Here is a 27,408-nt window from a genome sequence, read left to right as displayed (position 1 = left end):
ATGGCCTCCTTGTTCACCTGATCTGAACCCCATTGAGAACCTGTGGTCCATCATCAAATGTGAGATTTACAAGGAGGGAAAACAGTACACCTGTCTGAACAGTGTCTGGGAGGCTGTGGTTGCTGCTGCACGCAATGTTGATGGTGAACAGATCAAAACACTGACAGAATCCATGGATGGCAGGCTTTTGAGTGTCCTTGCAAAGAAAGGTGGCTATATTGGTCACTGATTTGTTTTTGAATGTCAGAAATGTATATTTGTGAATGTTGAGATGTTATATTGGTTTCACTGGTAAAAATAAATAATTGAAATGGGTATATATTTGTTTTTTGTTAAGTTGCCTAATAATTATGCACAGTAATAGTCACCTGCACACACATATATCCCCCTAAAATAGCTAAAACTAAAAACAAACTAAAAACTACTTCCAAAAATATTCAGCTTTGATATTAATGAGTTTTTTGGGTTCATTGAGAACATGGTTGTTGTTCAATAATAAAATTAATCCTCAAAAATACAACTTGCCTAATAATTCTGCACTCCCTGTATATATATATATATATATATATATATATATATTTCAGTTGCCTGCCTGTGTGTGAGAGGCCACAAGCCCACAGACTGTACTGTGAGCACACCACTCATATAGGGTGGCACAGCACCTTGCAGATAAAAAAGTAATTTAATTTTTCCTCTGTAATATACTTGCAGTTGCCTGCCAGTGTGTGTCTGTCCCACAGACTGTACTGTGCCCCCTGCCCACCAGTCATATAGGGTGGCACAGCACCTTGCTGTTAAAAAATTCATTTAATTTTTCCTCTGTAATATAATTGCAGTTGCCTGCCAGTGAGTGTCAGGCCCACAGACTGTACTGTGCCCACTGCCCACCACTCATATAGTGTGGCACAGTACCTTGCAGATAAAAAAGTCATTCAATTTTTTCTCTGTAATTTAATTGCAGTTGCCTGCCAGTGTGTGTCAGGCCAGCAGACTGTACTGTGCCCACTGCCCACCACTCATATAGGGTGGCACAGTACCTTGCACACATAGTACCACTAATCTAAAAAAAATGACAGGCAGAGGCAGGCCACCCCGCAGGGGCCGTCGTGGTCGTGGTGCTGTGATTTCCTTTGGCCCTAGAATAATGCCCAGTGTTCAGAGGCCACGTACCCTGAACTCGAAATATTCTGAGGACATAGTTGACTGGCTTACACAGGACACCCAATCTTCTACAGCTTCCGCTCGGAACCTTGACGCACCATCCTCCTCCAGCTCAGCTTCGGGCACCTCTCAAGTTACCACTCGCCCGCCCGCCGCCACCACCAACACTAGCACCACAGCCGCTTCACTTGATCTGTCAGAGGAGTTATTTACACATCAGTTGGAAGTAATGAGTGATGCGCAACCATTATTGCCAGAGGATTTAGATAACAGGGATATGTCTCAGTCAGGCAGCATTACACACATGGATGTACGGTGTGATGATGATGATGAGGATGTTGTACCCGCTGCTGCTTCCTTTGCTGAGTTGTCAGATACAAGTGAAGCGGTTGATGATGACGATGTGTCCGTGGATGTCACGTGGGTGCCCGCTCGAAGAGAAGAAGAACAGGGGGAAAGTTCAGATGGGGAGACAGAGAGGAGGAGGAGACGAGTTGGAAGCAGGGGGAGGTCGTCGCAAGGAGCTAGTGGCACAGTCAGACAGCATGTATCGGCACCCGGGGTCAGCCAGACAGCATGGCAATCAACGCATGCTGTTGCCACCACCAGAATGCCGTCATTGCAAAGCTCAGCAGTGTGGCATTTTTTTTGTGTGTCTGCCTCTGATAACAGCGATGCCATTTTCAACCTGTGCCAAAAGAAACTGAGTCGTGGGAAGTCCAACACCCACCTAGGTACAACTGCTTTGCGAAGGCACATGATCTCATATCACAAACGCCTATGGTATCAACACATGATGAGTACAAGCAACACACAAACTCAAAGCCACCATCCTCCTCCTGGTCCAGCATCTTCAGCCACGTCAACCACTGCTGTCCTCCTTGCCCCCTCTCAACAACCCGCCACTCCGCCTCTCACCTTCAGCAGTTCCTGCTCATCTTCCCACAGTCAGGTGTCTGTCAAGGAAATGTTTGAGCGTAAGAAGCCAATGTCACAGAGTCACCCCCTTGAACAGCGTCTGACAGCTGGTTTGTCGGAACTCTTAGCCCGCCAGCTTTTACCATACAAGCTGGTGGAGTCTGAGGCCTTCAAAAAATTTGTAGCTATTGGGACACCGCAGTGGAAGGTACCCGGCCAAATTTTTTTTTCACAAAAGGCAATCCCCAGCCTGTACTCTATTGTGGAAAATAAAGTCATGGCATGTCTGGCACACAGTATTGGGGCAAGGGTCCATCTGACCACTGATACCTGGTCTGCAAAGCACGGTCAGGGCAGGTATATCACGTACACAGCGCATTGGGTAAACCTGCTGACGGCTGCCAAGCATGGAATGCGTGGCTCTACAGCGGAGTTGGTGACACCGCCGCGACTTGCAGGCAGGCCTGCTGCCACCTCCTCTACTCCTCCTACTCCATCCTCTTCGCTAACCTCCTCGACTGAGTCCTCTTCTGCTGCTGCGTCTTGCTCCACATCAACTGCACCCCCCCCAGCTCCCCAGGGGCTATTCCACATCCCGGATACGACAGTGTCATGCCATATTGGGGTTGACTTGCCTGAAAGCAGAGATTCACCCCGGACCAGCACTCCTGTCCGCCCTGAACGCACAGGTGGATCAGTGGCTGACTCCGCACCAACTGGAGATCGGCAAAGTGGTGTGTGACAATGGAAGCAATTTCTTAGCGGCATTGAATTTGGGCAAGTTGACACATTTGCCGTGCATGCACATGTGTTGAATCTGATCGTACAACGCTTTGTGTATAAGTACCCAGGCTTACAGGACGTCCTCAAGCAGGCCAGGAAGGTGTGTGGCCATTTCAGGCGTTCCTACATGGCCATGGCGCACTTTTCCGATATTCAGCGGCGAAACAACATGCCAGTGAGGCGCTTGATTTGCGACAGCCCGACCCGTTGGAATTCAACACTCCTAATGTTCGACTGCCTGCTCCAACAAGAAAAAGCCGTAAATGAGTATTTGTATGACCAGGGTGCTAGGACAGCCTCTGCGGAGCTGGGTATTTTTTTGCCACGTTACTGGACGCTTATGCGCAATGCCTGTAGGCCCATGCGTCCTTTTGAGAAGGTGACAAACCTAGTCAGTCCCACCGAAGGCACCATCAGCGACCTCATCCCATTTGTTTTCTTCCTGGAGCGAGCCCTGCGAAGAGTGCTGGATCAGGCCGTAGATGAGCGTGAAGAGGAAGAGTTGTGGTCACCATCACCACCAGAAACAGCCTTATCATCATCGCTTGCTGGACCTGCGGCAACGCTGGAAAAGGAGTCTGAGGAAGAGGAGTCAGAGGAGGAATGTGGCTTTGAGGAGGAGGAAGACCAACCACAGCAGGCATCCCAGGGTGCTCGTTGTCACCTATCTGGGACCCGTGGTGTTGTACGTGGCTGGGGGGAAGAACAGCCCCTCAATAAGATCAGTAAGGACGAGGAACGGGACATGAGTAGCTCAGCATCCAACCTTGTGCAAATGGGATCTTTCATGCTGTCATGCCTGTTGAGGGACCCTCGTATAAAAAGGCTGAAGGAGAACGACCTGTACTGGGTGGCTACGCTACTAGACCCCCGGTATAAGCAGAAAGTGGCTGAAATGTTACCGAATTACCGGAAGTAGGAAAGGATGCAGCAGTTCTAAAACAAGTTAAAAAGTATGCTTTACACAGCGTATAAGGGTGATGTCACAGAACAACGGGAATCTAACAGGGGAAGAGGTGAAAGTAATCCTCCTCCTATTATGACCACGCCGGCAAGGACAGGACGCTTTACAGACGTGTTGTTGATGGAGGACATGCAGAGCTTTTTAAGTCCTACGCATCGCCACAGCCCTTCAGGGTCCACCCTCAGAGAACGACTCGACTGACAGGTAGCAGACTACCTCGCCTTAACTGCAGATATCGACACTCTGAGGAGCGATGAACCCCTTGACTACTGGGTGTGCAGGCTTGACCTGTTGGCCTGAGCTATCCCAATTTGCGATAGAACTTCTGGCCTGCCCCGCTTCAAGTGTCCTGTCAGAAAGGACCTTCAGCGCAGCAGGAGGTATTGTCACTGAGAAGAGAAGTCGCCTAGGTCAAAAAAGTCTAGATTACCTCACCTTTATTAAGATGAATGAGGCATGGATCCCGAAGGGACTGACAGTGGGGGATGCATTTAACTAAAAAAATGCCTGATGAGATGCCTTGGGCTAAAAATGGTCCCCACGCTGCTGTATTTAATCTCTGCATGCCGGATGACTTGCGTGACTTCTCCGCCACCAACTAGGGTTCAAGCCGCAATGTTTTAGTACACTTTCTGCCTGGAAAACATCAATTTTTCAGCGGCTGCATCAATACCAAATTTTTCAGGCATGTGTACATGCCTAATTTTTATGGCCTCTGGTGCTGCACTGTGGCTGCAAAAACAAAACAAAAAAAAGGCACATATATGTGTCAATTCCCCTTCGTGATCATTACCTTGTTGTGGTGAAGGGGCTTGCGTATCACAATGAAGTGATCACCTCTATGAGTGTGTTGGCAATGTTGGCAAACCCCAGATGATAAGGTCGTTGCTTCATTGTGAACAGACCAAAAGCGATCGGCTGGATAATTTTGCATAGAAAAAACATTAATTTTCTTTGTGATCATTAAGGTGATCATTAAAACCTACTAGGCCAACAATGGGCCCACACTGCAGAATCATTGTTTTCTGGGTCACTTAACTGTCACTGAACTACCTCAGCACGACCATAGGCTTTGAAAAACCCCCATCGCCTATAATCTCCCGAATGTGCGCACGAGCACAGTCATCACTACACCAAGATTGACGCATAGAGGAATAAAATTTATGTCATGAGTGTGTCAACTATTGACAACTCTTTGCGGTTGTTTGCGGTGCGTTAAACAGGGTGTTTAACGCACCGCATACCTGATCGTATACACACACTAGATATTTTAAAGCACGTTATTCCAAACAATTTAGGAATGTTAGGTGATTTATGCCCTTTATGGATTAAAACACGACTCTGCGTCAACTACGTAATTTTCCATGGGAGTTTTGCCATGGATCCCCCTCCGGCATGCCACAGTCCAGGTGTTAGTCCCCTTGAAACAACTTTTCCATCACTATTGTGGCCAGAAAGAGTCCCTGTGGCTTTTAAAATTCGCCTGCCTATTGAAGTATTTGGCGGTTCGCCCGATTCGCACGTTTGCGAACATTTGCGTAAATTCGCGTTCGCCGTTCGCGAACTGAAAATTTTATATTCGTGACATCTCTACCATATAATCATCTTACAAACACCTTGGTCAACAATAGACAGAAAGTGGCCAACCCCTTTAAGTATTTATCGTATCTCACATTTTGTGTCCATTAAGATAGAATATAACATTTCAGCATATAGGCCCCAAATACATCGTTTCATATTTCCATAATAAAGCAAAAATCAGAAACACAAAAATTGTGCGGCTTTCCCAAATAATATGTGCGACCTGGTATCAAACGTTTTGGTCCATCCCGGACCTTTCTCAATGCGTCACTAAAAATATGATAGAAACTTTTAAATACATAAAGGAAATCAACAAGGTAAAAGAGGAGAGAATATTTAAAAGAAGAAAAACTGCTACAAGAGGACATAGTTTTAAATTAGAGGGGCAAAGGTTTAAAAGTAACATCAGGAAGTATTACTTTACTGAGAGAGTAGTGGACGCATGGAATAGCCTTCCTGCAGAAGTGGTAGCTGCAAATACAGTGAAGGAGTTTAAGCATGCATGGGATAGGCATAAGGCCATCCTTCATATAAGATAGGGCCAGGGGCTATCCATAGTATTTAGTATATTGGGCAGACTAGATGGGCCAAATGGTTCTTATCTGCCGACACATTCTATGTTTCTATGTTTCTATAAAAATAAAAGAATATATTTTATAAAAAAAGAGAGACAAATAACTCAATAAGCAAAGCTTGGCGTAAAATGGTAATTATTATAATTGTAGGAAGGCGCAAGGGTCCGTCATTGACGGAAGGTATGTGTCACCGAGGTTCCTGGCCTCGTTGAATTAAGAGCCGGTATTTTCAAGTGTCAGCGTCAAATAGTGCTGGTTGACACGTTGCTATTTTAGTATGGCTGTAAGATGATCAGGGCCGGCTCTTACTGGGAGTAGCCAAAGTGCTGGGTGGGTGGCTGGGTCTTTACTGGCCTATATCAAACCCATCCAGCAGTCTCAGCTGGGTGTGGATTACTCCTCTCTGACAGTGGAGCGCTGTCAGTCCCTGGGTGTTTTGGGATCCGAAAACATGTGCCGTGCAAAAGGGCTGGGAGCCGCATGCTGAGACACAGGCCCCTAAAGCCTGCTGTGGACCACAAGTGGAGAAACTGCAAACCAGGTGAAGGTTTTTGTTCTGTGGACTTTTCATGGTGTGAACAAACCCCTAGACTGCAAAATGTCACTTTTTTAGTTTTTCCTTATGTGTGAATAAAACATTGAACTTTTTAAGTTATAGATTTTTTGGTTGCCTCTATACTGCGTCTGCTAGCCTGTCTACTAGAGAAAATTCCCACACAATGATAGCAAGGGGTAAGAGGTAGCCGTATCATGGGTAGTGATGGACGAAGATCGATCAAATGTTCAGGAACCATAAGTTCGCGGCGGGCCCCATTCACTTTAATAACAGGCGAACCTGATAAACCTTCAGGTCATTATTGTAGCCACCAAATACTTACAAGAAGTGCACAAATCGTCCTACAACATGGACAGTGACATACCAGAGGAGGATCAATGGGAAAAATTCCCACAAAAAATATGTATTTTAATCAGGGGTCATTTTTATGCATCTTTAAGGGAAACTGTCAAAAATGTGGCCAGCTGGAGCCTAGAAAAATGTTACTGTAGGTCACTGGACTACAGGCCCCAAACATTAGGCATTCACTGGACATAAAAGATCAAGTAAGTATGTGGCTGGAGGTAGATTACACGGTCAATGGATATCAATTTTACTGAAGGCCAGTACAAACACAGGTAAAATACATACCGTATTTTTCGCCCTATAAGACGCACCGGCCCATAAGACGCACCTAGGTTTTTGGGGAGGAAAATAAGAAAAAAAACAAAAGGTGAGCTTTTGGTGGGTTTGGAACTAATGGTGGTCTGTGGATGACGGACACTGTTATGGGGGGGGATCTGTGGATGACGGACACTGTTATGGGGGGGATCTGTGGATGACGGACACTGTTATGGGGGGCATCTGTGGATGACGGACACTGTTATGGGAGGATCTGTGGATGACAGACACTGTTATGGGGGGATCTGTGGATGACGGACACTTATGGGGGGATCTGTGGATGACGGACACTTATGGGGGGATCTGTGGATGACGGACACTTATGGGGGGATCTGTGGATGACAGACACTTATGGGGGGGATCTGTGGATGACGGACACTGTTACAGGGGGGGATCTGTGGCTGGCACTGTTACAGGGAGGGATCTGTGGATGGCACTGTTACAGGGGGGGGATCTGTGGATGGCACTGTTACAGGGGGGGGATCTGTGGATGGCACTGATCCCCCACCCCATAACAGTGCCATCCACAGACCCCCCCAGCCCATAACAAAGCCATCCACAGACCCCCACCCCTTAACTGTGCCATCCACAGATTCCGTGTACCCCCCCCCGCCGCCGCCGCCCCCGCCCCCCCAGTATACAAATATAAAATGTATTATTGAATTAAAAGTTATTAAACATGCCCCCCTCACTCCTAATAGTACCGTATATACTGATTGCTTCTGTATAATGTCGGCAGGCGGGCCGGGCGGCCGGCGCGTCACTCACTGACGTCACTTGCCTGCGCCGCCTGCTTCATTCATAAAGGTAACATCAGTGAGTTACGCTGCCGCCTGCCCGGCCTGCCTGCCGTCATTATACAGAAGCAATTAGGAAATACGGTACTATTAGGAGTGAGGGGGCATGTTTAATAACTTTGAATTCAATAATACATTTTATATTAGAATACCGGAGCGGTGGGGCGGGGCTATAGTACAGTGACCGCACCGCCCCACCGCTATTGCCGGCCCCCAGCTCCTCCTCCCAGTCCCTCCCCCGGCCCCCGCTCCGTACATCGCATCCAGCGATGGGCATTTTCCTCCCATTTTTGGGGAGGAAAAAGTGTGTCTTATGGGGCGAAAAATACGGTATGTTAAAAATATAAAATTGGATTAAAAACATGGCTAACAAATGATAATAGTTGAAATTCGATAACACATGGTCATCACTTGTGTTGAATTCCTCTGAGGCTGCAACAATTATGCATTCAGTGTACATAAAAGAACAAGTATGTGGCTGGAGGTAGATTACACGGTCGTTGGATATCAATTTTACAGCAGGCCAGTGTACTACAGGCCCCAAAATTATGCATTCAGCATATATAAAAGAACAAGTAAGTATGTGGCTGGAGGTAGATTACACGGTCATTGGATATCAATTTTACAGCAGGCCAGTGGACTACAGCCCCAAAAAAATATGCATTCAGTGGACATAAAAGAAAAAGTAAGTATGTGACTGGAGGTAGATTACACAGTCATTGGATATCAATTTTACAGCAGGCCAGTGGACTACAGTCCAAAAAATTATTCATTCCACGGACAGAAAAGAACAAGTATGTGGCTGGAGGTCTATTAGACTGTCAATGGATATCAATTTTACTGAAGGCCAGTACAAATACAGGTCAAATACATATGTTTAAAAGAACAAAAAATATAAAATTGGATTAAAAACATGGCTAACAAAATGCCCCCTCTAAAAAAAAAAACTAATGATAATAGTTGAAACATGTGGTCGTCACAGGTGCTTAATTCCTCCGAGGCCCAAAATATTAGGCATTTAACAGAAAGGTCTTTTATGCCGCTGTATTAAGCTTAGACAGGGACCATTATTTGTTCTGGGTGGTGGCTGATATTTGTTGGCTGTCATGAGGAAATCAAATTAAACGTGGTCGTCACATGTGTTGAATTCCTCGGAGATCCATGCCTCCATTCATTTTTAGAAATGTGAGGTAGTCCACACTATTGTGAGCTAGGCGAGTGCGCTTATTGGTCACAATCCCCCCTGCTGCGCTGAACGTCCTTTCGGACAGGACATTGGACGAGGGGCAAGCCAAGAGTTCCATGGCAAATTGTGCCAGCTCTGGCCACAGGTCAAGCCTGCACAACCAGTAGTCCAGGGGTTCCTCGCTTCTCATAGCGTCCACATCGGTCGTTAACCCGATGTAGTCGGACACCTGTCGGTCTAGGCGTTCCCTGAGGCTGGTTCCAGGGGGCGGCTGTCGATGGGTTGGTTGCAAGAATGATCTCATATCGGAAGTGACAAACACATCTTCAAACCGCCCTCTTCTTGCATGCGCTGTTGGATTGGTACCTGCATCTGTTTCTCTGTGAGTGGAAATTCCTCTGGCAGCGCCCACAACAGCAGAATGCAGCATCTCTTGCAGCTAGGACTGGAAATGCTGCATTCTGACAGCCCTCTGTGATGCTGGCAACATGTCCGCCATTTTGTGTTTGTACCGGGGGTCTAAGTACGTTGCCACCCAGTACTGGTCCTTGCCCTTTATGCTTTTTATACGGGGGTCCCTCTTCAAACACTGGAGCATGAAGGCCCCCATTTGCACTAAACTGAAAGCGGTGGAGTGGCCTGGCTCCTGCTCATCATCCAGGATAATGTCGTCCTTGGTCTCCTCCCCCCAGCCACGGACAACACCAGAAATTCTAGAAAAGTTTAAAGCATGCTCTTCTTGCTCCTCCTCCGTCCAGGCACCATCCTCCCCTGACTCCTCTTAAGATTCCTGTTGACTTGTCTCAGATGGAGTAGCCCCCCCTCCCATGGAATTCATTCAGCATTGTGACTTCCTCAACTTCCTGCTCCTGCTCCTCGACGGCTTGATCAATGACACGATGCAATGCACGCTCCAGAAAGAAGGCGTAAGGTACGATGTCACTGATGGCGCCCTGGCTGCGACTGACCATTTTTGTCATCTCATCAAATGGCCGCAGAAGTCTGCATGCGTCGCGCATGAGCAGCCACTGGCGCTGTAAAAAGAAATCGAGCTCCCCAGAAATTGTCCTGCCGCAGAGTTCGTACAGGTGGTAGTTAACTGCACATTTCTGCTGGAGCAGCCTACCAAGCATATACAAGGTGGAGTTCCAGCGCGTCGGGCAGTCACAAATCAGACGTCTGAAGGGTAGGTGGTGTCGCCGCTGAACGTCAGCGAGGCGAGCCATGGCCGTTCTAAATGGCCAGATATTTTCCTCGCCTGCCGCAAGACGTCCTGGACCCCGGGGTATTTGGGAACGAATCGTTGCATGACTAAGTTCAGGACGTGTGCCATGCACGGCACGTGTGTCATTTTGCCCTGTTTTAGCGCGCTCAGCAGATTGACACCGTTGTCGCACACCACTTTACCAACTGTCAAATTGAGCAGGGTTAGCCAGATACATTAGCAGTCTGCTTTTTGCCTCCTGTGCACTGTAAGTTCTGTCTGCTTCTCCTCCTTCTCCTCCCTATCTGCTGCTCCGTCTGTCCCTCTGAACTCCCCTCCTCTTCCTCTCTTGTGGGCATTTGATATCCATAGACACGTCATCATCGTCCCCTTCACCACCACTGACATTAGAGATCTTTGAGTAGGCAGCAACAGCAGGGACCACACTCCTTGGGCTGATCTGGGTACTGTCGTCAGACTGCTGGGTGGCGACCGATGCCAAGAATGGCTGTGCATCGGTAAGGTCTGGTAATGGATGGGAAAATAATTCCTCTGACTCGAGTGGAGGGGATATGGTAGTGGTGTTGTCTTTTGGGGGTACACACAGAGTGAAAAGGGTGCAGATAGAGAGGATGAGGAGGGTACAGAAGTGGAAGGCTAAGTTAGCCACTCAACCAAGTCTGGTGCGTCCTTTGACGTAATCGCACGCACCTTCTGCAACTTCCCACTTAGGCTCCGGCCTGGTGCACCTGCCCGAACCCTATCAACCCTGCGGAATGGCCTGCCTCTTCCTCTGCCTGTCATTTTCAAAATGACCCCTGTGGCAAAAGTCCCTATAGAAGAGCAGTATTTGTGGAAGAAGCTATATCGCACCCCTGCTTCAATCAGTTTTTTTGGGGGGCAACTGATACATCACACCAGTAGAAATTATTTGTTTCAATAGCGTTTGTCACTCTGTGTAGCTGCGGTAACGCAGCAAAACCGCAAACAAATGCTGCACTACCTAAATGCACTATATAGAAAGTATAATATTGGTATATCACACCCCTGCTTCAATCAGTTTTTTTGGGGGGGTAACTGGTATATCACACCAGTAGAAATGATTTGTTCCAATAGTGTTTGGCACTCTGTGTAGCTGCGGTAACGCAGCAGAATCGCACTCAACTGCTGCACAATACAAATGCACTATAATATACTTTCTATGTTAGAAAGTATGTTATAAGTATATTACACCCCTCAGTAAGTCACAACTATCGATATCACACCTATACCAGTCCTTAAAAGGACTTTTGTGGCCCTATTAGCAAGCATTTGGTGTCCCTAACAGTCTCTCCCTGCTCAACACAGCAACCTCTCCCTACACTGGCAAAACACTGAATGTAAAATGGCGGCCATATCGGGTTTTCTTTATAAGGTAGGGGGTATGTCCATGTGCTGAAACATCTCAATTGGCTGTCCTGTACCACCTAAAGGATGTATCATGGGTCAAAGTTCTTCCCAATGTAAAAGATTATGGCGCCGGCGGACATCGCCATATGTTCGCCCGTTCGGAAAACGAGCAAAGTTCGCCGCAAAACGACCGCTGGGCCAACCGCAAGGCCATCTCTAATCATGGGTATGGCAGAAACAGTAATTACATGATAGAGTTTAGGGTCACATAGGAGGAGATACCTCTATTCAAGGTATAGCTAATAATCGCATACTAGAAGGTTAAACCATAGGTAGCACACTAGCTTCATTGAAGATTATTTACGGACATAAAACAAGGTGACATCTTCCAAGACATGGTAAAATGATATTATTAGGGGTATGGCAACAGAGGGTCCAGACTACAATAATATACAATAGCATTTTAAGACAAAGGCAGAGAGACCAGAGACATCAAAGAGTGACAGGAACAGTCTAAGACCAGGATGATGAGGGCTAACCAAGAAAGATTAGGACCAAGAAGAGTATGAAAAAATGAACTCATGTTATTTGAGGATCCGTCCCTATTATCCACTGCACCTCATCAAAAGGGTATGCACTGTTCTCGTTATTTTCTACATTCTCGCTGAAGAATTCTTTTCTCCTGCTTCAGCTTGTCTGACTTACACATCAGCAACATCATGCACAGCTTTATGCCAACAACAACAACTCCATTGCCAGGAGAAAAGTGGGTCCATCCCACCACACAGCAGCTAGAACTTCAAACTGCCAATTAACCATTTCATACCCATATACAGGCTTTCAAGATACATAGTGCATAGATAAATCACTTATACCAGTGCATAGTTAGCATCACAGTAAAACATGTTAACAGCTTTACAAGTGAACTATATCTTTAACCCTCTTAGCAGTGAACCATTTGATAACTTTAGAAGTGAACCACCAGGTCACTGCACCTACTGTATAGGTGACCCTTATAAAAAAAAAAAAGTCTTTATTTTTCTGGAAACAGTGCCACTCTTGTCAATGGCTTTTGTCTGGTATTGCACCTCATGTGCTTAAGAATGGTCCACTTCCCATTTTATCAGAGTAGCAGTATATTGCTACAGTTTCTCTTCCTATAGTATTTTACTTGGAAAAGTTACTCATTTTAGAGTAATAAACCTAAATATTTCTGCCTATCCACTCTCTGATCTACTTACAGTGTATACTGCCTCTTACCCTTTTCCGAGTCTGCATTTTTCGGAGATGGAATACGCAAACATTTTGGTACTTTTTTAGGATCTTAACTGTTCATTGTGTGGGTCATTGTGGATGCCGCGAAATCTGTTATACATATTTTGGGGGGTTTACAAAATAAAACATTGAAAGGAAAAATAAACTGATCTGGGGAGGGTTTTTTTACTTAGATTTTTTTTTTTCCTGATTTTCAAAACTTATTTTTTTTAACTTTTTTTTCTCTTTAGTTTTATTATTATTATTATTATTTTTTTCAGAATCCCAGTAAGCTTGTGAGAACTATGTAGTTCCAGCAACATACCATTATGTGCCAGGTGGGAACAGGTCCACAATGTGATGGGCACATCAGAACTCTAGGCACTAAACAAAAGTATGCTCCAGGCACTAAACTAGAAGACCTCCAGATAGGTCATCAATATCAGATTGGTGAAGGTCTGACACCCAGCACCCTCACCAATCAGCCTTCCCAGGCTGCCACTTACTATATGTGTCCAGAGCTGGAAGCACATACTGTATTTATGTACACTGCTTAGTGGCCATGCTGGGGTATTGCAGCTCATGTCCCATTCAAGTGAATGAGAGCTGATCTTCTGTATGCCAGCCCCTGAAACTGCATGGTGTACGGTACTTTCTGCTTCCATTCCTTACACTGTTAGATTCTGGCACTGTGGCAGCCCAATTTAATATCAGATACTTCTTCTACTGCATGTTGCATTATGTTGTATTGTATTGGAGACATTTGTGCATAGCTAGCTTTTTTTCCCATCCCTAAAACATACAGACATACCCAAGTGTGGGAAAGTACTGTCATACTCCCATATTCTCATCACTCAAGGTAAAATAATGTGAGGAAGATCTCAGGAGCATAAGAGGTGAGATACAAAGCTAAAGCTGTTGTGTGATCTTAATCATAATCCATAATTGTACAATTATATATTCATTGTGCATAAGAACAGGAATAAACATGAATACAAAACAAGGATTAAAACATTATAATACACAACAGGTTGGGTCCCACACTCCTTCCCATTAATCTCTACCCAATTCTTCTGTAGTCACTGAATCTCCTCCATCTTGCCCTTTCCTACACTGCCTGCGAAATGCATGCTGCTGCACAGAGCACAATCGGCAGACATTCGTGTGCTTTGGTCCCACATCTTTTTCTCGGCAGCATCTTCACAATGCGAAATTATCTACGTTATACGATACATTCAGACAGTCCTCAGACTTTCACTGTTCTACACTTTAGGCTTATTGCACACGACAGTATATTTTCACGGTCCGCAAAACGGGGTCCCGTTTTTCCGTGATCCGTGACCGTTTTTTCGTCCGTGGGTCTTCCTTGATTTTTGGAGGATCCTCGGACATGAAAAAAAAGTTTTGGTCTGGCCGTGCGGAGCCAAACGGATCCGTCCTGAATTACAATGCAAGTCAATGGGGACGGATCCGTTTGACGTTGACACAATATGGTGCCATTTCAAACGGATCCGTCCCCATTGACTTTCAATGTAAAGTCTGGAGTCCCTTTTATACCATCGGATCGGAGTTTTCTCCAATCCGATGGTATATTTTAACTTGAAGCGTCCCCATCACTATGGGAACGCCTCTATGTTAGAATATACTGTCGGATATGAGTTAGATCGTGAAACCTCATTTCCGACAGTATATTCTAACACAGAGGCGTTCCCATGGTGATGGGGACTCTTCTAGTTAGAATATACTACAAACTGTGTACATGACTGCCCCCTGCTGCCTAGCAGCATCCGATCTCTTACAGGGGGCCGTGATCAGCACAATTAACCCCTCAGGTGCCGCACCTGAAGGGGTTAATTGTACTATCATATCCCCCTGTAAGAGATCAGGGCTGCCAGGCAGCAGGGGGCAGACCCCCCCCCCCTCCCCAGTTTGAATATCATTGGTGGCCAGTGCGGCCCCCCCTTCCTCTCTCTATTGTAATAATTCGTTGGTGGCACAGTGTGCGCCCCCCATCGGCCCCCCCTCCCTCTATAGCATTAACAACATTGGTGGCACAGTGTGCGCCCCCCATCGGCCCCCCCTCCCTCTATAGCATTAACAACATTGGTGGCACAGTGTGCGCCCCCCATCGGCCCCCCCTCCCTCTATAGCATTAAGAACATTGGTGGCCAGTGTGCGGCCTCCCATCTCCCCCCCCCCCCCCCCGATCATTGGTGGCAGCGGGTTACTAGCAATAGTACAATAGTTAAAGATTCATACTTACCTGGGAGCTGCGATGTTCGTGTCCGGCCGGGAGCTCCTCCTACTAGTAAGTGACAGTTCATTTAGCAATGCGCCGCACAGACCCTGTCACTTACCAGTAGGTGGAGCTCCCGGCCGGACACGAACATCGCAGCAGCAGCCAGCAGCAGGTAAGTATGAATCTTCTACTATTGTACTATTGCTAAGTAACCATGGCAACAAGGACTGTAGTAGCGTCCTGGTTGCCATGGTTACCGATCGGAGCCCCAGCGATTAAACTGGGACTCCGATCGGAACTCCGCTGCCACCAATGATGGGGGGGGGGAGATGGGAGGCCGCACACTGGCCACCAATGTTCTTAATGCTATAGAGGGAGGGGGGGCCGATGGGGGGCGCACACTGTGCCACCAACGATTTATTACAATAGAGGGAGGGAGGGGGGGGGCGCACACTGTGCCACCAATGAATAATTACAATAGAGGGAGGGGGGGGCCACACTGGCCACCAACCTATTATTACAATAGAGGGGGGGGGGGCCGCACTGGCCACCAATGATATTCAAACTGGGGAAGGGGGAGGGTCTGCCCCCTGCTGCCTGGCAGCCCTGATCTCTTACAGGGGGATATGATAGTACAATTAACCCATTCAGGTGCCGCACCTGAAGGGGTTAATTGTGCTGATCACGGCCCCCTGTAAGAGATCGGGTGCTGCCAGGCAGCAGGGGGCAGTCTTGTACACAGTTTGTAGTGTATTCTAACTAGAAGCGTCCCCATCACCATGGGAACGCTTCTGTGTTAGAATATACTGTCGGTTCTGAGTTTTCACGAAGTGAAAACTCAGCTATGAAAAAGCTTTTATGCAGACGGATCTTCGGATCCGTCTGTATAAAAAGTAACCTACGGCCACGGATCACGGACAGGGATGCAATCTTGTGTGCATCCGTGTTCTTTCACGGACCCATTGACTTGAATGGGTCCGTGAACCGTTGGCCGTGAAAAAAATAGGACAGGTCATATTTTTTTCACGGCCAGGAAATACGGATCTCGGATGCGGCTGCAAAACGGTGCATTTTCCGTTTTTTCCACGGACCCATTGAAAGTCATGGGGTCCGCGAAAAAAAACGGAAAACGGCACAACGGCCACGGGTGCACACAACGGTCGTGTGAAAGAGGCCTTAAGTTGTAGCCTTGTGCTAAAATTAAAAACATTCAAGTTTCCCCCCTATCATTCGGCACTTAAAACCCCATAATGACAAAGTAAAAACAGAATGCTATACATCTTTATTACTTTATTGAAATGGAAAATCGAAAATCTTGCTTAGAAAGAAGTATGCATTCCCTTTAAGCACTATTTAGTTGAATCATTTCTTTCAGCCATTTTTCTCTGCAGTTCCTCTCAAGCTTGGTCAGGTTGGATGGGGACCATCGGTGGACAGCTATTTTCAGGTCTCTCCAGAGATGTTTGATTGGGTTCAAGTCAACACTCTGGCTAAACCATTCCTGTGTTTTCTTAGCTGTGTGCTTAGGGTTATTGCCTTGTTAGAAGGTAAACCTTCAGCCCAGTCTAAGGTCCAGAGAACTCTGGATCAAGTTTTCATTAAGCATATCTCTGTGCTTTGCTCCATTCAGCTTTCCCTCAACCCTGACCAGTGTCCCTGTCCCAGTAACTGAAAAACACTTCCACAACATAATGCTGCCACCATCTTGCTTCGCTGTAGGGATGGTATTCAGCAGGTGATGAACAATACCTGGTTTCTTCAAGATATGACACCTAGAAATGAGGCTAAAAAGTTCAATCTTGGTTTCATCAGGCCAAAGAATCTTATTTCTCACACGCTGAGAGTTCTTTAGGTGCTTCTTTGTAATCCACAGACGGACTTTCATTTGTCTTTTACTGAGGAGAGGCTTTTTCTGACCACATAAAGCCCAGATTGGTGAAATGCTACAGTGATGGTTGACCTTCTCGAAGAGTCCCCAATCTGCATACATGATCTTTTGAGCTCAGCCAGAGTGACCACTGGGTTCTTGGTCACCTCTCTTATCAAGGACCTTTTTGTTTGGGTGGGTGGCCAGCTCTAGGAAGAGTCCTGGTTTTTCCAGACATCTTCCATTAAAGAAGTATGGAGGCCACTGTGCTCTTGGGAACATTCAGTGCAGCAGAATTATTTTGTATTATCCTTTTCCAGATCTGTGTCTCCACACAATCCTGTGTCTGAGCTCTACAGGCAGTCCTTTCCTCCTCATGGCTTGACTTTTGCTCTGATATGCATTGCCAGCTGTGAGACCTTATATAGACAGTGATGTGTCTTTCCAATCAACTGAATTTACCATAGGTGGGCTTTAATCAAGGTGTAGAAACGTCTCAAAGATGATCAACAGAAATGGGAGGCCTCAGAGCTAAATTGCAATTGCCATAGGAAAGGGTCTGAATACATGTCCATGCAAAATTCTGCCACGCAGATTCTGTCACATGCCATGGTGCAGCAGAATCTGCGATTTCTTTCCCGCTCACACTAGGTTTAAAAAAAGTGTGTGTGGCATGGGCGGGGAAGGGTACGGGCCAGCAGGCTTGTCTCATATATCATTTGCTACATCTGGTTTAGGCATAGAAAATGGTCTAAAGACAGCAAGGAAGCTGTCTTACATTTACAAGTAGCGCCGGATGCTCTGAAGTTGTGTAGAGGCCGGCGCCTCTACATAACTCTGGCGATCCACTTCCCCTTAGTTTTTCCTTTTTAATACATTTCCAAAAATTTCTAAAATTTGGTTTTCACTTTCTCACGTTGGGAAACTGAGTGCATATTGATGGAGGAAAACTTTTTTTTTTCATTCTTTAGTATAGTACAAGTCCGCAACATAATAAAATGTGAAAAAGGTAAAAGGATATGAAGACTTCCTGAATGCATTGTATAACTATAGCTTCTCGTGCAGTGGCGACTCTAGGAACAATATATAGGGGGGGGCACAAAGATACCACAGTCAAAAATGGGGGGGCACTAATAATTTTTACCACTTAATCATACTACTAATAAAACGAAATAAGTATATATAAATAAGGTTACAAAATACGAGAGTATTGCAGTACAGGGAGTGCAGAATTATTAGGCAAGTTGTATTTTTGAGGATTAATTTTATTATTGAACAACAACCATGTTCTCAATGAACCCAAAAAACTCATTAATATCAAAGCTGAATATTTTTGGAAGTAGTTTTTAGTTTGTTTTTAGTTTTAGCTATTTTAGGGGGATATCTGTGTGTGCAGGTGACTATTACTGTGCATAATTATTAGGCAACTTAACAAAAAACTAATATATACCCATTTCAATTATTTATTTTTACCAGTGAAACCAATATAACATCTCAACATTCACAAATATACATTCAAAAACAAAACAAAAACAAATCAGTGACCAATATAGCCACCTTTCTTTGCAAGGACACTCAAAAGCCTGCCATCCATGGATTCTGTCAGTGTTTTGATCTGTTCACCATCAACATTGCGTGCAGCAGCAACCACAGCCTCCCAGACACTGTTCAGAGAGGTGTACTGTTTTCCCTCCTTGTAAATCTCACATTTGATGATGGACCACAGGTTCTCAATGGGGTTCAGATCAGGTGAACAAGGAGGCCATGTCATTAGATTTTCTTCTTTTATACCCTTTCTTGCCAGCCACGCTGTGGAGTACTTGGACGCGTGTGATGGAGCATTGTCCTGCATGAAAATCATGTTTTTCTTGAACGATGCAGACTTCTTCCTGTACCACTGCTTAAAGAAGGTGTCTTCCAGAAACTGGCAGTAGGACTGGGAGTTGAGCTTGACTCCATCCTCAACCCGAAAAGGCCCCACAAGCTCATCTTTGATGATACCAGCCCAAACCAGTACTCCACCTCCACCTTGCTGGCGTCTGAGTCGGACTGGAGCTCTCTGCCCTTTACCAATCCAGCCACGGGCCCATCCATCTGGCCCATCAAGACTCACTCTCATTTCATCAGTCCATAAAACCTTAGAAAAATAAGTCTTGAGATATTTCTTGGCCCAGTCTTGACGTTTCAGCTTGTGTGTCTTGTTCAGTGGTGGTCGTCTTTCAGCCTTTCTTACCTTGGCCATGTCTCTGAGTATTGCACACCTTGTGCTTTTGGGCACTCCAGTGATGTTGCAGCTCTGAAATATGGCCAAACTGGTGGCAAGTGGCATCTTGGCAGCTGCACGCTTGACTTTTCTCAGTTCATGGGCAGTTATTTTGCGCCTTGGTTTTTCCACACGCTTCTTGCGACCCTGTTGACTATTTTGAATGAAACGCTTGATTGTTCGATTTTCACGCTTTAGAAGCTTTGCAATTTTAAGAGTGCTGCATCCCTCTGCAAGATATCTCACTATTTTTGACTTTTCTGAGCCTGTCAAGTCCTTCTTTTGACCCATTTTGCCTAATAATTATGCACACCTAATATAGGGTGTTGATGTCATTAGACCACACCCCTTCTCATTACAGAGATGCACATCACCTAATATGCTTAATTGGTAGTAGGCTTTCGAGCCTATACAGCTTGGAGTAAGACAACATGCATAAAGAGGATGATGTGGTCAAAATACTCATTTGCCTAATAATTCTGCACGCAGTGTATACAGGGATACATTTATAATAAAACAATTTACTTACAAAAGAAGCCATTCAGTCGTCTGCTGTGCCCTCCTCTGCTTGCTTCCGCGGATTCTTTCCCCTTCTTTCTGTCTCTCCTCAGTGCGCAGGTGCACTGTTATGGGGGATCTGTGGATGACACTGTTATGGGGGATCTGTGGATGACACTATTATTATGCCTCTCAATAGCCCCCATATCAGCCCTTATGCCTCATTAGCCCCCATTATAAGCCCTTATGCCTCATTAGCCCCCATTATCAGCCCTTATGCCTCATTAGCTCCCAAAAGCCTCATTAGCCCCCATTATGCCTCTCATTAGCCCCCATATCAGCCCTTATGCCTCATTAACCCCTTATGCCTCATTAGCCCCCATATGCCTCATTAGCTCCCATATGCCTCATTAGCCCCATATGCCTCATTAGTCCCCATATCAGCCCTTATGCCTCATTAACCCCCATTATCAGCCCTTATGCCTCATTAGCCCTCATGATCCCCCATATGCCTCATGATCCCTCATATGCCTCATTAGCCCCCATATGCCTCATTAGCCCCCATTATGCCTCTCATTAGCCCCCATTATGCCCCCAGCAGCCTCATTTTTTATAAAATAAAAAAACACTTACCTCTCCTGCTTCTGGACTCCGCCACTCCTCGCCGCCCACAATTTTCCTCCTCCTCCGTCGGCTGTGGTCTGAACTGGCGCACACAGCGTGAGGCCACAGTGCGCCCTCGCGCTGTGCACAGCCCTGCACAGCCAAGGACCAGGAAGCGGTAAGTACATAGCATTCACCGCTTCCTAGTCCTTCGGTACTAATGAGCGCTTTCAAAATGGAAGCGCTCATTAGTATTCTCCGGCCATTGGGGCTCAAGAGGCAGCACAGCTGCCTTGGGGAATCAGCTGGGGGGCACCCGGGGGGGCAAGGAATAACCTAGGGGGGGCAATGTAGCGACGCCAGTGTTCTCATGTAATGTGATGTATCTGATGTGTGATCTGAAAAACAACATCATGAGCAAAATTTATTGTGGGCTTCCCCCTCATTAAAATTTCTCACAAATTTCTCACAAATTTACTAATTTCCTTTAATTCTTGGGAGGAATATTTTGATAATAAACAGTGGAACAGGTGATTCATAAATATGCACAAATCATCTGCTTCCCCTCATGTATACTATAAAACTGACTATTTGCAACCACCACAAGGGGAGTTAATGGTATATGAATTTAAACAATTACCATTGAACTTTCCATTGAGCTGTAAAAGCTCTATGCACTGAGCTCCCCCTAGTGGTGTCTTCAGGATTTTATTTTAAATTTCTTTATGTGGGGAAGCAGATGGAGTTGAGTGGTGTTTCCCCATCTCTCCATGGCCCCGTAGCAGTAGCATTATCTGCCCCCACCTCACTGATCATGGGTTATGTAGTTACCGGAGCTACTGTTGGCAGACAGCAAGGCAGATTTATTGTTATGGTCTTGAAAGATTTATTTAAAAACAAGTCCAAAGCTGCTAAATGAAGCTAAATCCAGCAGTTAATCCCTCTCTGGTCTCGCCACTCTGGTCCTTCCCACTGGGTATTGTTTGCTTATCCATATATCAGCAAGACCACATCTGCAAGACCACTGAGACCATTGATCGGCTGCAGCAGTCAGGTGGAATATACAGTACATGGTCGATGCAGCCAAGTAAACAGAACCAAAGTGGGGAGGACTGGAGCTGCATGCTGGAAATGACACGGTATTGACTAAAGAGGATGGCTTAAATTTTTTTTTTTACCACATTTAATAGCTTTGGGCTTGTTATGGGAATTATGGGAATGTGTCATCAGAAAATGGCATATTGTTGAAATCACGTTTTTATGTTTAACATATTTATAAAGAAGTTTTGGTGATGTTATTTTTTATTTTCCATGTCAATAATTATATCTAAACAAAAACCATAAAATCCTTCAGTTTTCCCACCAGCCACTAAGCCTAATAATAGGCACCACTTCTTGGTCTGTACAGATCACATTACTGCAGTTATCTGCTTATCTGTCATTATAATCCTGCCTGTAATGATATCACCTCTGTGTATAGATACGACAGGATCCTCCATTCACAGTAGGTAACTGTCAAAGCTTATCCATTCTTTCCTTGTACAAAGACCTCTGCACAGGTCACAGAGCAACTCTTTCTCCCATAGAAGTCAATAAGATCAGCTCCAGACAATTGTGTCATGGGGCTGCAGTAAAGCAATTTTCATAATTCTCTATAAATGCTGTTAAGACCAGCTCAGGCAAGATGGCCGCCAACATAATCATGTTCAGGAAATAGAGTAAACAAATCTGTAATAAAAATAGAAAATAAAAACAGATCAGCAAAAAAGGAAATGTGTTGCTATCTGGTATAAACTAGCATAACATTTTTGGTGACATATTTCCTTTAAATAAGTAGGACAACCTCTTTAAATTTAAAAATCTTAATGCTAAACCAGTCAGACAGATGTGGCAAATTTACTACAGTTCATCACACTGTGATACATTTGGTGTGTCTTGCTAGACATATTAGACACGTTACCCTTTTTTTAAGCCTGCGCTTAGTTGGCTTTAGAAAAAAAATTGCTCCAAAATTTTGGTGCAATTTGCCAGTTTTAAATGTGTTTTTACAGGACATTGATGATCTATCATCAGGATAAATAATCAATATCAGAGCAGTGGGAATCCGATTCGCTGCACTCCACCGAACAGCTGTTCAGACAGTCACTGGCACCAGAAACTATACAGCGAACAGAAGTCTTTGTCCACTCTACTATTTCCAATACTGGCATACTGCAGCTCTTGAATGGGAGCCGAGCTGCAGTACTACGGTACGGCCACTATACTGTGGACAGAATCTTGTGCTTCTGGTTCTGTCCACTGTACAGTTGACCAGGTGCTGCCCAAACAGCTGATCATTTGGAGTACCAGGTGTTGGCCCACCATAATCTGATGATGATGACCTATCCTGAGGATAGGCCATCAATATCAATGTTCTGGGAAAACCCCTTGAAGTCTTCTCCTTTTCAAGACAGTTTTCAAAACTGTCAAGTGAGGTGAACTAACTAAAACACATTCTAAACCTTCATTATTTTATGCAAATTAAGACAATTCACATTTAGATTGGTAAATCTCCCTCAGTGTTTTCTATAGTCAAGATGGTGGATAGAAGCTGGATAGAGCTATTCACAGATGTCAGTGGGGAAATGTAGAAATACTTATAATATTGCTGAGGCTATGTGGGTATGAGTATGGTCTCGGGTCTGTTGGAGTTTCTCTTTGATTATTGTCTGTCACCATCATAGACATAGGATTTTCTAATGGGGAAAGAACGAAGATTCGCCGGCGCTTTGCAATACTGACATTGAGAAACTTTGGTATGGGGAAAAGGAGCATAGAAGAGAGGATCCTGGAGGAGGCACATTTCCTCATCAAAGAGTTTAAGGAAACAAAGGGTAAGGCCATATGAACATTTTGAATGTTTGCTACACTATTAGGGCTCATACATACAACCATAGCCTGTTTTGCAGTCCGTAAATTGAAGATCCGCAAAACACGGATACCGACTGTGTGCGTTCCACATTTTTCTGAACGGAATGTCTGGCCCATAATAGAACAGTCCTATCCTTGTCCTTAATGCGGACAAGAATAGGATGTGGTCTATATTTTTGCAGATGCCATGGAATGGACAAACAGCATTTTTTGCCGCTCCATTGAAATAAAAGGGTCTGCATCTGACCCGTAAAAAATGCAGATCGGATCCGGCCAAAAAAAAACATTTGTGTGCATGAGCCCTTATGTACAAAGAAATGGTTACTCCCATAAATTTTGTCAAGTGGTGTCTCTCTGCCAATGAGGCTAGAAAGTACTGTCATTTGAATAGAGCCTGCATTTTAAAAAGATAACCAAAATGTCAGGTGTGGGTACAGTTCCAAGGGTACAATAGTTTCAGCTGAGCTGTCTCCTGCAGGGCACTATAGAGATGCTAGTATTCTTCTGGAGGCTGATACTCTTTAAAGGGGTTGTAATCATTTACGAAGGTAGCGGTAATTTTGTAATGTATTTCTTTTACCTTTATTGCTCCTATCTCCCGTTCTGGGCTGCGGTCACATGACCATGTCCATGCAGCTCTTCCTTATTTCCTGTTATGTCCATGAAGCAGTGATAGGGGAGTGTTATGTATTATTTATTCTATAACCAAAAAGTCAACTTAACTTATGTCTAACATCCGTACTGTCTCTTTTTCATTATCAATTAGGATCTCCAGTGAGCCTTACCTCATACCTGGCTCATTCAGTCTCCAATGTGATCTGCTCCATAATCTATGGGAATCGCTTTGACTACAATGACAAGAGACTGAAAGCAATAACTGACAGTATCTTTAACAACTTCAGTATCATGAGCAGCATGTGGGGGACTGTGAGTATAAAAAGTTTATCTACAATAAAGTTCTGATCCTCGGGCACCTGTACATTCCGGTGGCCCTTATAATTTGGCATCCATCCGACATATAAGTGAAACAAGCTACAGCAATAATAATTTGAATATTATCAACATCTTTATTCATCAATTCATTAATTAATATGGAAAAGCTGGAAACCCCTTTAACAACACAACATTTCTAGCAACCGGCAATTCTGGTACCACCTTGAAAGTTTCCACTTGGTTTTTAAATATTTCTGCACCTGGAGACCACATCCTTATTCAGGTTCTTAACACATATTAACATGGAAACAAGAGCATCCTAGAATCAGACCCATATGTTTAAGGCCCCCATAGTAACCACATGTTCTGAACCAATGGCACGTATCACCCTTGATTCTCCACAATTGACACAAGTGTCATAAAAGATAACCCCATTTTAAAGAGAAGACATCTTCTTCCTAACCCCCTTGAAATCAGCTGGGGAAGACGCACATTTCCACTGCAGCGGCCGCATGGAGGCATCGTGGCTACCAGAGAGGCCCTTTGTTCTGAGATCCCTCTCTGTGACATCCATATGCTCTACGAACATAGATGGAGAAGGGCTACATGTTGAGAGAACACCTTTAAGATGCATTATGACACAGGCAAAGTTGGACTGGCCCACCAGAGAATAATCTGGCAGGCCCAAGTTTTGACACAATAATGGACCCCTATAAAAAGCAGGGCCAGTAAGAGGTCTAACTCTCAGAGGGCAATCTCATTTTGAGCCGACCAGGGAACCAGTAGCTTATTGATAATAAGTAGTGTTGAGCGAATAAAATTATCCGAGGTGGACTTCGATCTGCATTCCAGGAAAAATTTGATTCAGCATGAAGCCAAATTTCCTTGCGCTTTGTGGTAATGAATCAAGTGGACCACACATGGCAAGCGTGATCACGATCACGTGGTGACATCATCACGCTCACCTTTGGTGGGTTTTCTTCAATCAAGACGGGAGCGGACGACCTCTCCACGATCAAATGGATGAGGTGAGTATAAAAGTTTTTTTTTAACACCGGATTAATCCCTGTGAGTCTCAGATGCCACGATCAGCGTTGAACGCTGCATCTGATCGGTTAAATGACGAGGTTGGCATTATCGATGTTCCCCAACACTGCACCCGCTCCATACAACGAAAAACGATTCGTGATGAAGTAATTTGTAGCAAATTGAATTTCTTAACAATGTTCGGGAAAGCTGCCGAATTGAGTTTTTTAAAACTTCGTTCATCTCTAAAAATAAGTCCTGAATGTGCAATGATGAAAAAAGCGAATGTGTTTAAGTCCTGTTTCCAAAGAGAGTGGGCCCTCAGAATCATTTCCTCAGGGGTGCCCGTTCGACCCTAGACACAGGCAGCAATGAAGGAATGAATGTTTACTTACAGATGGGATTTTCTTTTCTTCTGCCTTAGATCTACAACATGTATCCAGATATTATGGAATATGTGCCAGGTCCACATAAAAAAATTAAGAAATATTTCCAAGATATCTATGACATCACAGAAGATTTTATCAAGCATCATGAGAAGACGCTTGATCCAAAAAATCCTCGAGACTACATAGACTGCTTTCTCATCAAGATAAAGGAGGTAAAAATAACCAGTTGTTAAATCAAGACAATCTGTTACGTGGGATATGTTCATATTTGTGTCATGGTTGTCTGGTTTAGAAAGCTCATTTACAAATACCCTATTATGGAATTCTGACTTATCAATGTGGATCTCCTTCTTCAGGGCCCAATATATTCATATATTACATGGGTAGCCTGTTCGTTTTGTCATGCTTAATTTCTCCCAAAGATTATAGCTGATTACTGGGGTCTCAGCTGGACACCCTGTAATCAGCAACCTGGGGAAACCTTCTAACTAAGGGATTTCCACAGCAGATGACCCCTTTAGGAAAAACTTTCACCAGACTGTTAGAACAGATTTCTCATCCCCAAAAATCTTTTAGATGGAAATCCTTGGAGTTGTCATGATTCCCACTTTTCAACTGTATGACTTCTATTGGTAGATATTACAGAGGCTGCCATAAACCTAGTGAAGAAGGCCAAGAAATCCTCTTTATCATGGAACCCAACTAAGGTTTTGTGGGTGAGATCAGTAAAATGATTAACCAAAAACAGTTGTCCAGATGGCATCAATATTAAAATCTCAGACAACCTCCTTAATCATAAGGAATCCGCTATAGAATTCAGAAAAATATTCTAAACATGCAGAAGATATCTTGTGTAAATGTATAGCGCCAAACGTAAAAAGATCAAAAATTTTGTGTCAAAATCATGCATTTGCTCCTGTGCAGATCCCATCATTCCTAAGCAGGTCACCAGATACTGTATTTTGACTATACGTTTCCATGTTTCATATGTATAACTATATACCATGCACGTAGAGTCAAATTTTAGCTTTGAACTGAAGTTCTATGAGATGCAGGGAAAATAATAGTTTTATATTCTTAGGAAATGGATAACCCAGACTGTGCCTTCTATATGAAAAGTTTACCAAGGACCATTCAAAATCTCCTCTTCGGTGGAACAGAGACTGTCAGTACTACTCTGCGATATGGAATCCTGATCCTCATGAAATATCCAGAGATAGCAGGTGAACTCAGAACGTATATATTATTTTATTATATATTACATTATATTATATGCTGCATATTATTATTATTATATTATTATATACTGTATTATTATATAATCAGAGTGCGAGAGGAAATTGATGTTTGATCCATTGGCAAACAATATGTCGAAAAAAGTATTGTTACGACACTCACCGCCAGGTAGATGAATAAGCCCCTTTCTCCAGAAATGCAGTTTTTAATCCAGCCGATCGTCAAACTCCCGAATGGAGCATACGAAGTGGCAACTCCCGATCAGCAATTCAGTCGAACTCCTTCCACAGCTAGCAATATACGAAAGCGCTGTCCCAATAATAAATCCCTCCACAAACGAGACCAAGCTCCGTCTTGAAAGTCAAACAGGAATCAATTTTATTGAGGGCTACCCACCCGTATTTATGCAGGTCTCC

At 44.6% G+C, this 27,408-nt stretch overlaps 1 protein-coding gene across 3 annotated transcripts in view; it reads left to right on the top strand.

Moving 5' to 3' along the window:
* The window catches only part of LOC121009127 (cytochrome P450 2F2-like), a 168,362-nt gene that overhangs the window by 120,079 nt on the left and 20,875 nt on the right, over positions 1–27,408 (top strand). For all 3 annotated transcript variants that reach the window (XM_040442003.1, XM_040442004.1, XM_040442002.1), the window contains 4 exons: positions 23,222–23,371; positions 24,175–24,335; positions 25,792–25,968; positions 26,838–26,979. In XM_040442003.1, the coding sequence (XP_040297937.1) occupies positions 23,222–23,371; positions 24,175–24,335; positions 25,792–25,968; positions 26,838–26,979 (630 nt within the window). The remainder of the gene's footprint in view (positions 1–23,221; positions 23,372–24,174; positions 24,336–25,791; positions 25,969–26,837; positions 26,980–27,408) is intronic.

This window comes from Bufo bufo, chromosome 8, assembly GCF_905171765.1.
Source record: "Bufo bufo chromosome 8, aBufBuf1.1, whole genome shotgun sequence".
Lineage (NCBI taxonomy): Eukaryota > Metazoa > Chordata > Amphibia > Anura > Bufonidae > Bufo > Bufo bufo.
Note: the sequence above shows the minus strand (reverse complement) of the source record. Positions and strands in the feature narration are given on the sequence as shown.